The 14,417-nt window shown below is 36.8% G+C and overlaps 1 protein-coding gene across 6 annotated transcripts in view; it reads right to left on the bottom strand.

The window, feature by feature from the left end:
- DPYD (dihydropyrimidine dehydrogenase) overlaps positions 1–14,417 on the bottom strand; it is a 340,194-nt gene that overhangs the window by 132,683 nt on the left and 193,094 nt on the right. For 5 of the 6 annotated variants that reach the window (XM_065842651.2, XM_071810393.1, XM_071810394.1 and 2 more), the window contains one exon: positions 260–424. The exons of the other annotated variant lie outside the window; for it this stretch is intronic. In XM_065842651.2, coding sequence (XP_065698723.2) covers positions 260–424 — 165 coding nt within the window. The remainder of the gene's footprint in view (positions 1–259; positions 425–14,417) is intronic. 6 annotated transcript variants of the gene reach the window in all.

Genomic DNA, 14,417 nt, shown 5'->3' with positions numbered 1-14,417 from the left:
GATATTATCTATTTGAATGTAAACATCAGCCGAACAAAAAAAATCAGAAACATTCTCTGTTTGTGTAACAGCAATTTTACAGAATTTTCCATCATAGGGATTATTTGGATACAGTTTTCTAGCTTTTAATAACACACTCATATGTCAATAAAGCAATTGGCATCCTTTTAAAGAAATATTAAATAGATGATTTTCATATATCTGTAAACTGGAGACTTTAAATAAGTATGTTGCATCTTTATGACTGAGCAGTACTTACATGGTTTGGGAAGTCAGTCTTCAGTTCAGCAATACTTTTGCACCAATAAGCTGCTGTTTTCTCACTGATCAGTTCAATGTTTAGAAAAGAGCCTTGGCCTGGGCCGTACATAGGACCTGAAGTAATTCCACGCACAATCCTTGGAGAAACATTGGTCACAATATCCTGCAAAACAGTGAAGCCTTTCTGATTGATTTTGCAAAGTGAGGCATATCTGAATGATGTCTAGGACCTAAACTTAAATGAATCAGGTGTTTTAAAAATTTACCATTATTATGAGTAAAAACCACAATTATAGGCTAGTTCTCTAAATTAGCAGATTCTCTAATTAGACTATCTACATCAGAGCAGAAAAATGTTTGCTGTGTGTGTGATATGGTATGATGACTATCAAGAAAAGGCCAACATAAAGCACCTGTAAACTGCTATACAAAACATCATTTAAATAATGCTTTTCTGTCAGGTAGAAGGCATAGAAGACTTTGTGTAAAAACCCATGTAGATCTCAGTCATTTAACAGCCCACATGTGAACTATCCTGCCAAAAGCTGATCAAAGTCCCTGTCCTACACCAACAGGTGAAGTGCAGAGGTGCTGCCCACCTGCCTCTCTGCAAAAAAGCCAGGGTCACAGGTCCAGTCACCAGTGAACGTGTACCAGTGTTTCAGACTTCACAAATTAAATGATACTATTAAGACCCAAATAAAAAATAACTCTCCAAATACTGGAAATTAAGATCAACATGGTAAAGCATGACATTTCTGAAGGTCAACATGAGGTTAGCAAACAATTTTGAAACATACAGTAAACACACAAAATGTTGACTTGTTTAGTAGTCTTAATTAAGGTGCAATGTCACCGTATATATATTAACAAAGAACTGTAAATTCTGACATTATTTAAAACTAAAGAGAAACATAGATGGCAAAATGTTCCTTTTGCCAATTTCCAATTAAAAATAATTTTGAGTAAAGGTCATTTATTTACAAATGTATCAGAATTATTTGTTTAAGTAGCCCTCCTCACCATCTTGTCATTTTTAGTGAGATAACATGAGCCTCCATTAGTATATAGCAATTAAGGTCAATTTACATATTTTAATTAAGAACCATCCCATATAAAACAATTAGGGTAATAGGCATACTAACTGGATTTCATAACATTTGGACGTTTTTCCAACTAGATAGACAGGAAACCTTAATTAGCATTAATTAGCACTGATCTGCATATGTTTGATAAGGCATACCCTTGCCACAAAAGATTATTTATTCTTGAATCTGCCAAATGCTGCAGTTACAGAGGATAAAGGGACTTTTCTTCACATTGTATGTAAATTTGAGGTAATCTTAATTTGCTTATAAAGTTTAGTTAATTATTTTACAGTAAATATCCACTAACATTTTATACTGATAGATAATTATTTGTCCATTTACATATGTAGAAATCATACAAATTAATTTCCCCAGTTCCTCTGTTTCCAGGCCTAAGTCTGGAACATGAACATCACAATAATCCCTGATTTTCTTATAATAATATTTTCCCTTAATCACAAAAGCTTCACCTCCATCTCAACAGTTATATTGTCAGAAAAAACAATTCGGAACATTTTCTGAATTTATGGAAACCAAAACCAAACAGCAAAGTATACTCCCCTCACTCCCAAAACAAATCACAAAGATTGCAGTTTATGCAGAAGAACCATTTACATTAGTTTGTTACACATTCTCCTCTTAAGCATTTCACTCCTTTAGTAAAACTAATTGCCCCCGAGGAGCCTGTGCTTTGACTTCATCCCAGAAAGCTGTTCATACGGGCAGGCCAGTGCTATCACATCGCCCAGCATGAGGAAACATGCAAAGTCAGTGACCTAAATGCTGGCGGTCTGACCTTACTCCTGCAAGCACAGGGGGCACGTGGTCATTCGCCAACACATATGAATTACCCTGACCATGCTCCAAGTGACCATGGGTTTCCTTTTCCCATGCACCAAATCAGTCAGAAGCTATTTGGCTATGACTGTACAGCACTAACCATAAGCTAACAGCCTGTCTGTTTGTGGGAATTATGACTCTTGGGTTCAGTGCAAATTATTACAAGTTGCACATTATATGATTTCCGTTTGGTGGCTGCCTTGTGTACGTGTGAATGCCAGACAATGCTTGGAGCCACCTATGGTACTGTTTGTTATCTTACTGTGTGCATATTTTGTTGTTCTTCCAGTCTTTCTCATTTTACTACAGGTAAGAATTCAAAGCCTGAGATACTATAGCCTCGATGATAGCTCTTGTGGGACACACACAAAGACTCAGTCTGCTTCCATGCAAAAACACTCTGAAGTTCTTCTATCTGCTTTGGGTCTCCAGGCAATCTCTTCTCTCTTCTAAGAACAGAGACTGCTGTTTAGACCCTGTGACTGCTGCCAAATCCCCATGGCTTTGACTCAGGCTTTCCCAGAGCTCAGTCATAGCCGACATCTGAGTGACAATTTATCTCTCCAGGATTCCACAAAGGTGAATCAGGTAATGCACATACTTTACAAACTGTCTCAAAAGCAGCCACTCTTCACTTTAATGACCATTAGAGATCTACAGAACCACATGAAATGGCAAACACACAAAGATTTCTCCGCCTATATTTCCTCACTCTCAAATCTTCCTCGAGGTCTTGAGACACCCCCTTTGGTGCCCAGGGACCTTCCCCGCACCTCCCACACCAGTGGCTTCCACTGCCCCTGGCTCACAGGGCCACTCTGCTGTGTCCATGCATCACTCTATCTCTCCTGACCAAGCTGCTTCTGCTTCCAAAAATGCTTCCTGGCTCTGAAATCCAGACATTACCACATAGTTGCTTTGTCTTGGCTCCTCCTGAGAGGGATACGCTGTCCTTATTTAAGATCCTGATCCTCATTTGCTTCTCCTAGCCCTGAGTAAGCTAGATGGAGAGAGCCTGTAATGACTGACACACTGGCACCTCTTCTGTCTCTTGTTAGCACATGACAGCCCCAGACACGAAGAGACTCACGGTTCATGGAAACTAAATGGAATTTGTAACTTATGTGATGATTCAAGGAATCTGTCTTTGTACACACAGAATAAAATCACACAAGTGACAGAAAATAAAATTGTCTCTTTGAGATGGGTGTGAAATACCTACACAGAACTCGCCTTACCATCATATTCCTTTTCTGTCTCCTGTCACAGCTGTGAAAGCTAAACAGGGAGAGAGGCAAAGTATCTATGGGCTGGGCTTAGCCAACTTCATGTCCTTTGGTCTTAGGAGTGAATTTTACACGATATCACAGGTTCTTTCACTAAGATAGGAAATTCTGCTGGCTGGCCAATTGTTCCTGCTGTCCCCAAAACAGCAGGTAAAGCCAGAGCAGCTGAAATAGCCACAGTTCTCCAGCCATGGAGTTTGTGACAGACCGTCTTCTGGTGGTTTAATTGAACGCTGATCTTCCTTTTTCATAGGAATTGTGTGGCCAAGTGCTGGAACTAATCATTCCAACCCCAGCTCATCCTTTTATCCCAGCTATGCACACAACCCTTTTGTTAATAAAAATTGTTGTGTGCATAAAAAGCCACAATGGAACTGGAGCAAGAACCTGACAGGAAGCACTTCAAGGTTTGAAACTAAAAATGTGTTCTATTCTAAGAAAAGCTGACTGCTACTGAGAGATGACCTGACTAATGAGGTGGTCTGGTCCCTGCATGCAGTTGAAAGTAGAGGTCCACATACAGGAATAGGAGAACGTCCCCAAACTCCAAAACTAATCAAGTATCTTAACTCCCCACATGATGGAAGCAATAAATGGTCCTTGGGAAAAAGAGCACAAAGCTTTCATGTACTCGGAAGACCAAGGACAGAAGACTTTTAATGAAGAGCAGCTAGGGAAGAACAAAGCTTATATCTCACCACACTAAAAGACAAAGCTATAGAAAAAATGATTAAAAAATCATTGGCGAAAGTAAACAGAATAGCCCACAAAAAATTAATTTGTTGTGGGGAAATCTTGCAAATTAATGTAGGCTTGGGGATTAGGGAAACTATTCAGTACTAGATACCAGCAAAACAACCTGGTTTGGGGGAGTTAATGCAAACAAATGCAAACAGTAACAACAAATGGAATCAAGGGCCAATTGTGAATCATGAACATTTCGGTTACTGAACTTCTTTTGCCTCAAATGATGATTTGTTTCCCCAGGAAAGCAGATCAGAAACAATCATATCACCCCCTCAAACACCTCCAGCTCAGGACATCACCTGAGAAAGTGACGTTACACAGACAAAAGTGCCAATATCCTGCTTTTGGATTCCCCTTTTCTGCTTATGAACAATTCTGGTATTCTAGTAACTTGAGACTGAGTTATTTTGCATTACACATATATTTCTCTTCCTGTTGACTAATTAACACACTAAAACCAAACCAAAACCAAACCAAACCCAAGGCATTGATCAGGCCCCTTTTGCCTTAATAACCTCTGAACTCCGCAATCAGATCATTGAATTCTAAACTACTTACGTCTAATGGGTTGGGAGTAAGGTAAAGCCCAAACACTCAGCAGATTTTAGTCAGTTATGTTTAAATAAAGGTGCAAATCAATATATCAGCCCATGACTTACTAGTCATTCTAAAACTTGGTTTGCTTCATACTGTCCATTTTTGCAGTTAATAATTGCTACAGATTTTGTATTCTAGAAACACAACCATGTTGTTTAAAATGAGAGGTGCTTTTATGTTTGGGCAGAAGGGACATTTTGAGTTTTAAGGGATCCAGAAGGGTGCCCAGCACAGTGTTAGATCATGCAATAAGTATATTAATTGTGTATTTCTCCTACACTAATCAGCAGAGAAATAATTCACATTGTGAATATTAATGTTGTCATCTGTAGGCATGGAAGTTAATGACCCATAGAAACGAATCAAGCCATTCACCTCTCACTCAGTGTTATTGTTTTAGGGGAACCAAGAAGGCAGTTCTTCATTAACTGAGTTCACTTTCTATTTCATAATCACATTTACTAGAAACTAAAAAAAAAATATAAAAAATGGTTTGGAGAAAAATGTGTAAAGAGGTCAGTTGCAGGAATATATAAATCAGTCTCCCAAGAGATACACCACAACCTCATGCCTATTCAATGAATGTAGTTATATTAGGCAAATATAATAAAAAGAACCAAAAGGATAAATCAGTATAGTTTTTCATATCAAAGCTCTGACATGTTTCTACGGATTTGCAGAGTCTGAAACATTTTTTTCTTCACATTTTTTCCAAAATATTGCAGCTAATGGTATTTTAATGAACACTTGAAATACTAAGTTTGCTTAAGACAACACATATACATTTATATATTGGATAGGGAAATTAAATTAATTAATTGTACCTTTAATTAATACGTTAAGCAGTTGTACAAGTATTCACTCCTGAAGTACAGGTGTTCTGCAATGTAAATATTTGCAGCACAATTAAGGTTTTGAATGAGATTTTTGGCTTTTAAAAATACATCTAATCACACTATACCAAGTGTGAACATATGTTTTCTTTACTCTGAGAGGCTTCTACAATACACAGAGAACTTGCCTTGCAGCGTTGGCCCCCAAAGTCAATGAAAGTCACTGTATACTGTATACTTTCTCATCCTTCACTTTTGAAAGCAGATAGGAATTAGTGATCACTATCAGTTTCTTTACATTAATATAAGAAAAAGATTTAACACAATGCGTAGATTATTACTTCTAACAAAGTTAATTTATTTGACCTTTCTGTCTTCTAGGGAGAGAGGGCATTATACTTGCCAAGTGGAGTATACATCTGTACATTCCTGGGGTTACTACTTACTAAATATCACCATGGCAGCCACACTGGCCTCTTCATGACAAAGAGATGTAAATAAATACCTTATTAATGTAATTTTAGTCAAGTATCTCAAACCAGTATATTTAAAGTTAGTAGACAGTAAACTGCAATGTAGAAAAAAAAGGCCAAATGTAAGTTTCTACTTTTGTATATTCAATATACCACCTTCTTTACTTGAACAACAAAATACAGTAGTTGAAAAATGCAGGCATTTAAGTAAATTATGATGTACGTTTTTCCCTAGATTTTCAAAGCTGTATTGAAAAGGCTGTAAAGATTTAATAATCTAGTACGCGTGAAATGTTTTTAGAGTATATTTTCTAAATGCTTTAATCAAGCATCAAGATTAAGTTTTCCCTACAGTTTCCACTAATTACAGTAGAACTTGATGCACAATTTCACCTATATAAAAATATGGAGGAGATGGAGACATCACCCTTTTCTGCCTAATATTGCAGTAGTTAAAAGAACTCTGTAAATCTGGCTCACTGCTGTTTGCACATCCTCATAGATACGAACAGCATCACAGACTCATGTCCTCGTAATTCCCTGACAACTCTCACTCAAAGTCTTGGGATAATTTGCCTCCTCTGTGACTCAGATGTGTAGCCAGACTGTGTCTCATATCACCCCTTCTGGAGTTTTAATCAGCCACAAAAGGCAAAAGAAACCTGAAGCACCAATACCACTTCACACAGCACTGTTCCTATACATCCTTTCCGAGTTGTTCCTCACTGCCTCTCCTTCATCAGAGCTGAGACATATGACATCTCCATAGGGTTCCTTTTCTGAGGCCCAAAGCACTGACTTGCTCTCCTGAATTTCCCCAAGCTCAGGTTTTTTTTTCCAGCTCTGCTTGTCAGTCTCCTTTTAACAGGAAGCTAAATCCACAGCAGGGACCTCTACAAACGCAAAACCATTCCATTGCGTACAACCATGCAGATTAATTATTACTTTCCATGAAAACCTTATCTGCTAGAGTAGGATTTTTACAACATGTAATGAGGCTTACTGGTTCATGGAGCAAGACAGGTAAATTGGCTTAGGATTTCTGCCCAAGGAGGTCTGAGGTAGCCACTGGCACCTTGCAGTGCACAAACCACCGTCCCATTGCACACAAATGCTGCCTGTTGAATTCGTAACATTGGTGTTCAGCATTCGATAGGCCAGACTCATATGAGTACAAAACCTCAGCAAAGTCATTTCCTCGCTCTGTCCTTCTCTTTTCCTCAGTGAATGCAGGAGTGTTTTTAAAAAACTGAAACTACCTTGACAGAAAAACTTATCTCAGAACATCCCACCATGCAGAAACTGCTCTAATCTCCCCAGCACCAGATATGAGAAATTTAGTACCATAAAGACACCTCCTGTTTTTCATTGCTTTTGTGAATGAAGTCTAGACCTAGCCCTCTCTTTCCTCTTCATTGCTTTCCTTCTCTTGAAGACAGAGAGCATATAATGAAAAAATTATGTAAAATAATTACTTTTCAAGTTCTCTCACCAGAATAAGAAGTGAATTTAAAAATCTATTATTTCCTCTGCCTTCCAGGATTGTTCACACTCACAATTTAAAAGCCTAAGTGTTCTGATCTCTCCACTAGTACAGAACAGATAATGAAAAAGATCCTTGCTGTTACTTATAAATTACACTACTTCATCTTCTATGTATGAGATCTAGTATGCTACAGAGGGGAAAAGAGCACTTTAAAAAATATTCTTATCTGTCTTTTGACAGGTGTTTGTCCTGTGTTGGCAAAGATGAAAGTACCCAGATCTGTACGTATCTTACATCCAGAAAGTCAGGAGTGCAGTGCTTGCTTGTAAACCTTCCTTAATGTTCTACTCCATTTCCAGACTGAATAAGCTGAGTTATGCAAACTATTAAGAAAAAAAAAAAAATAGACTGTTACCTCATAAACATTTTTGCAACATCAAACTATCTCATTTGTGTTTATTAAAGGAATTTAACACTACAGCTCCGGCAAGCAAGCTAGCTTTCCAAATCAATCAGTTAGCACAGAACACTGCAGCCCCATAAGGGAAAAAGCAATGCATCAGGATTTTGGAGTAAAACTGCTGAAGCACTGATATTATGTGAAAGACAAATGACAAGTTAGAGGTTTAGTTACCATATACTTGATGTTTTTCTATACTGTCTCATTAGTGTTTTAAGCATGCGAGTGCATCAGGAATTTCAAAATTTACAGACATCGAACTTAATTTCTACCTAAGCGTTTATCATTCTGCTTGCTCAGCATACCACTTCTACTAATGCAATTTTCAGACAGTGGGCCATCACTACTGATAACTTATGATTAAGACAGCAAAATCCCAAACTCTTTAGATAACCTTACTAGATTAGTATATTTTTTAAAAAAAATTTACCCTCTTTACCTTAGAATAATCTCGGGATGATCCCATCCCCACTGCAAGTCAAGCAAAAACAGTCTGTTGCCCTTGCTTAAAACAACAGCAATCCCCCAATCTTTGTTAATTCATACATGATGGTTTGACTAGAAGTCCTAATTTTATAAAGTAAAGCTCCCGTTAGTAATAAATCAGGAGATTAAAATACAGGTCAAAAGCAATATAAATTACAAGTAAAAATACAGAAAACTGGAACAGTAACTATGAAGTTTATGTCAAATGTACAAATACCTATTTTTCTAGTTGAGTTATGTATCTTACAAGATAATGAAGTTTCACTCTGTTTACAATTTGCATGAGCAGTTTCTTTTTAAAAAAATCATAATACAAACCCATAATGCTTTACAACATTTAATTTTTTTCTTATTTTTTACATATTTGCTTGTTTTCCAGATATTAGAATGTAAAGACATTTGCACCGTAATTACAAAAGATCATTTTAAAAATGTATTATGTCCTACAGCACTTTGCCTTGACAAACAATTACTAGATATCACATTCAACAGAATACAAAAAGCAATCTTTATCACAAGGTTAAAATTAGTCTTTGAACAAAAGATGCTTTCAAATCAAAACCAAATTCTCATCAGCTTTGTATCAGTTTCTCAGGGAGCGACAGTAAAGCTAGGGAGGGAGAGAAGAGAAGGGGAAAAAAATGAAGGACATTTGAAAAATTTCTTGCTACTGTTCAGTGTGAGCACACATTTTATCAGTTTTCTGATAAAGGTGTAAGCAGTAGGACATGATTAAATTTCTGCAGATAAACTGCATTGTGGGCAAAAACTATACCCATTGAAGAAGAGAGAAGTAGACTTGCAGCTCTTGAGAGAAAGTTGTGTCTGTATTCAGACATTCACTTTTGGATCTGCTTTTGCACTGTATGATTCTCAGATCTCGGTGTTTTGATATAGTAAGCTACCTAATCGATGAACATTTGCTTTAGCTGACTGATGAGAAAAATGTTCAGTAATTGTCTCAAGACATTAGTTCACTTTCAGTGAGAGGCCACAGAACAGAAAATCGTGTTTAAACATCCCAGACTTCTGTGAAAAAGAAATCTGAAGCTGATCAGTAGACTTTTTTCAGTTTTTGGGTTTGGTGTTTTGTTTTTTGTTTTTGTTATTTTTGTTTGTTTTGGTTTGTTTGTTTTTTGTTTTTGTTTTGGTTTTAGTTTTGTTTGGGTTTTTTTGTTTGTTTTTGTGTTGGTTTTTGTTTTAGAAACAAATATCATTTCTCTATTCCAAAAGCAAGCTTTCCCATTGTTTGGAAATAAATAGAATAGAAACTGTAGCAGAATTTTAAATAAATAAATAAAAGGAAAATATCTTCTTTAGCTAACAAAGAAAATTAGAAATAAGAATATAGCACGGCAGAAAACACAAAAAGCATCAGTAGTAAGCTCTTTAGAAATTTTCTATCCACAACTTTTTGACAAAAGATACAATTTACAACAACAACAACATCTGACTTTTCTTTGGCAGAAATGTTGGTTTGTCTGAAGGCTTTTAGTTTTCAATTTAATTAAGCAACCAGAGATTTCACAGTGCAGCTTTTTTTTCTGGACTGTGTTCTGCTCCACACAGGAGACAACGCCATGAAAAACAGTCAGTGATGAAGAAGTCAGCGGTGGATGGTCAACTGTGCCATTTTTTTGCAGCACAGAATTCAGAACACACAAAAAAAGAAGGACCATCTTTAGAACCATAAGTAATTTCAGTTCTAGAAATAGACCTGAAACTTTTCACTGTACTATATGGACTGTACTGGGATCTATTGAGAAAACAGATCTTTAAGAAATCACTGTTCGAGAATATCTCCAGTAAAACAAAATGCTATCTCACGACAGCACAGATAATCCCTGAGGTACTAGGATACAATGTCTTGAAACTGTGTAAAAACTCAGCTTTATGCTCCTACAAGTTATATTTTTGTATCAGCAAAGCATTATTGTGTTGCTTGCATGAAGAACCCAATGAGCTTTATTGAAAAACATGTATCTGTAGCTCATGTTCTCTAAAATATTGACAAGGCATTTCTGGATAGTAACCCAGAGCAGACATTCACAAGTGATCAACATGACAAGACTGGATTCTATTACTCCACTGGAAGCCAAATGTTGCAATACCAATGATTTGAGGGGAACAGAAAGGAAAAAATAAGAGTCCCTGGATAAATAAAATACCTACACAGATTGCACCTTTTGGTCTGTATCCTAAAGTGAAATTTCTGTGGCATTGCTTGTAAAGATCTGTGCACATTCACAAAGGTGGAAAATCAGTGCATCCTAATTAAAATATACTAGTCCAGTTTATAATGCTTGTCCTTAGGACTCCAGTGGATTCAAAACATAACAACTTAGCTTCCCTTAAGAGATTAATTCTTTTACAGACATCCAAAAATATTAGTACATTTTCAGTTGTCAGAGAATATCATCAAATCAGTGATCAAAACTTGTTGTGAAATGTACTCAACTGACCAAATAAAGGAGCAGCAGGCTTCGTTCTAGATGAGTACTATTGAATGGTGCCAAGAAATGGGAAGGAAAAGGTAGTTTGAAAAGTATGAGGGTAAGAAAACCAGGCAGGAACCAAGATAGATAAGACCCAATTGAAAGAATAGGTAAGACCTAGGAAAGACAAGAAAGAATTCTTGACACATTTGCAGCAGCAAGTTTGGGAGAGTCACTAAAGGAGTTATGCTTACAAGGAGAATACAAATGGATTCTTGTACTTTAAGAGGAAGCCAAATTAACATGTTTTTTCACACATCATCATTAGAGACAACTCAATGTTTTTTTTTTTCTCCAGTACTGTTTTCTAATTGCTAAACAAAATCCTGTAAGAAGGCAGTAGGGCAACATCCATAGTAGCAGATTCCAAAAGCGATCAGCTAAAAGCCAAGACACACAGTGACACAAGCTGAGCTCCTGTGGATAAAAAGTGGGGGAGAACTGCAGGTAATCTCCTAATTCTAACAAAAACCCTGACAGAAACAGCAAACAATCAGAAAACAGGTTCTTTAAAGCCCACATCTAGGGTTTTGCACTGAATATATAGACCAATATCAAACAAACAAAAAATCTAACACAGGAATTCTGAAGTCTGCTAATTACGCATGTAACTTCAGACTTGAAAAAAAGCAAGGAGGTAACTATTCATTTAAGAGACAATACTACATGGATTAACGAAGCTCCTGTCAACAACTCTGGACACCTGCACCAAGCTCACTTATTGCTTAATTAAATATTAACATGTCCTGATAGAATCTGTGGTATAATTTTAATTACTGTTTTCTCATAGGGAAGCCATGTAATCAATGTATTTCTAGCTGTTCCTGGGGGCTGTTTTGTAAAAATCCATTAGTAAATTGTAAACCATCACTAAAATAATTTCCTCCAGATTGCTATAAGTAAATCAAGACTACTATATTCTCCTAGGAGGAGGGAAGAATAGATGCTCCCCTTTAAGAGGGAAAAAACATGATTTCTTCAATAATCAAGAAAAATCTTTTAACAACAATCCTATTTAAAGACTTGTTAAAATTCTAGCACGAAGAATCAACATTGGGAAGTTACAGATCACCCAAGTTATATTTAAATTTATGTATAATTCAAAATATTTTTATTGCTGGATTAAATAATTAGAAGGAGAATCACATTACTCCCTTGAAGCATATATTTAGATTTTCTGCTGAGGATGAATTGCAAATGCTGAGGTACATCTTGTACCTACCTGCAGTATTTTCTTCTTCCATTAGGATTAAGACTGCTTAAATACCATAATCATTGATTAGGATTTGTCTATATTTAGGGTTGAGAAATTCAAGAAAACCATACCAGTTCTATTTGGAAAGGTATTTAAATAGCTAGTACTATAATTTTCAAAGTATCAGTTCTCCTGGTTGCACTAAACAATTTCAAGCCATAGATAAAGGGATTCAGGGAAGGTGTAATGGTTTCAGTATCTACAGGAATGTTTTGTTTCATATTCCAGTGATAATCTATCCACAACACTTCTACTTTGATAACCTGAGCTCTTAAACATTAATTTTGTTTTGAACATACTCCTTTTATCTTTCCCTGTGCACAAGTTGAAGCCAGAGTCTTTTGCATGAGCAGGGATTGCAAGGCTGAGCCACTTACCATTCCCAGAGCTTGATTATACATAGATCTGGATAATATAATTTTGAGGAAAAACAAATCACGAAAACATCAGCCCCTATGAATTTTAACTCAGCACTTTAACATCTTGTAAAAGATTCAAACCAATTTTAATTCAGCACTAAATTTTAAACAGGATCTTTAAAACAGATTTGAGCGTTTTTTTTTTTGATAGAGGTCTCATGTACTTTAAAATCCAAGAAATAAAACTAGTAGTTTTGGGCTTTTATTGGCTACCAAACTGCGGACACACATCAGAGTATTGCAAGAAAACTGTTAGATTTTATTTTCACAAACATAAAAGTAGTTGAAATAGTGTCAGAATAAATTTAAACTAAATAACTAAATAGCGAAAACCAAATAATTGACAAAACTCTTTTGAAGTTACTTTCCTATGAATCAGCTTGCAAGGAATGTCAGATCTTCTAATCTGAATTGAACTATCATTCTGCCTTAGTCACCATTTTTGTAATGACTAACAGTTCTTTCCTGACTCCCTGAATCATGGACCAAACTCTGCCAGTATCTTATGATTGATGAGGATGCAGTGCGGCTCTGGTGAGAAAGCTGAGGCTGAACTTGGGGCATCACGTACAACAACTCTGAGAGGGGCTTTGGGAATGCAGATCCTGGGTGGGCAGAGTTCAGCAAGGGCCAAGCTGTGCATTCAGTGTTCATCCTCCAGTCATCACAAGAGGCATCACACACTGTCTCCATAACCTGGAGAGAGATGGGTTTTGCCTCTTGAGAGCCTCAAAGTGGAGATTCGCAGCCTGCTGGGTTGATTCTACTTTTCCAGACTGAGCTTTTAATTAATAAACGTTCAGTGTCTACATGTTTTAACTTCTCTGACCAGCCGGAATTCATGCAGAGAAGTGCTGAAGTGCACACGGAATTTTTATGCCAAAGGACTAACTCTGATTCCCACACACTTGGGAGGGACATGGAGAGCCCAGTCACAAGTCTGGTTTTCTTCCAGGTTTACCTGAAGTTTTCATAGCAGTAGGTTAATCATTGCCTATTTTTTTTTTTTTATTTTTAATTCCCAGGAAAAATGATGCATTCTATTAAACTGTGTAAGAACTGAAAGTAGCCATGATACAACAAAATCCCTAGCAAGACAATTCTCCTGTTTACCGCTGAGGAAAAAAAAAAAATAAATCTGAGCTGGCCATGTTCTTTCTCATTAAATGTCTGATAGGTTCCAAACCCCAGCACTCCACGGAGTCATTGCTCAGGTCTGTCAGTTAAGTAAACATGCTCATCAGAGGATCTAGCAGGCACACATAGATAAGGAAGAAACAAAAGCTGTTCCCCTTGAAATTAAAGGGAAAGTGGTTGATAAAAGACACAAATCAGGGTTTTCATTTGGGGAATCTTGGTAATTGTTCCCACTGCTACGGCCACAGGGGTGTAAGAACATATATGACGACTCTGGCTCGATCTCAGGCACTACTAGCGGCAGAGCCAACTGAGACATACTACAAAAGGCTTATGCATCCTCAAAACTGGAATACTGAGAATAAATCTGTTCTCAGCTAGAGAGGACAGCCTGATCTCCAGGTCCTCCGTTTATTCCAAGAGAATATTCATTTAAAATGGGAATGACGATTCTAAAGCCTTCTGATGATATTTAAACATAAAAAGTCATGAACCAAGTTGCACAAGCAGAAATAAGTTTTTTCTCCCCAAAAGAAATCCTTGATTAGGGATAG

The sequence above is a fragment of the Patagioenas fasciata genome, chromosome 6 (assembly GCF_037038585.1).
Source record: "Patagioenas fasciata isolate bPatFas1 chromosome 6, bPatFas1.hap1, whole genome shotgun sequence".
NCBI classification, from domain to species: domain Eukaryota; kingdom Metazoa; phylum Chordata; class Aves; order Columbiformes; family Columbidae; genus Patagioenas; species Patagioenas fasciata.
This window is presented reverse-complemented; position numbering and strand designations above follow the sequence as displayed.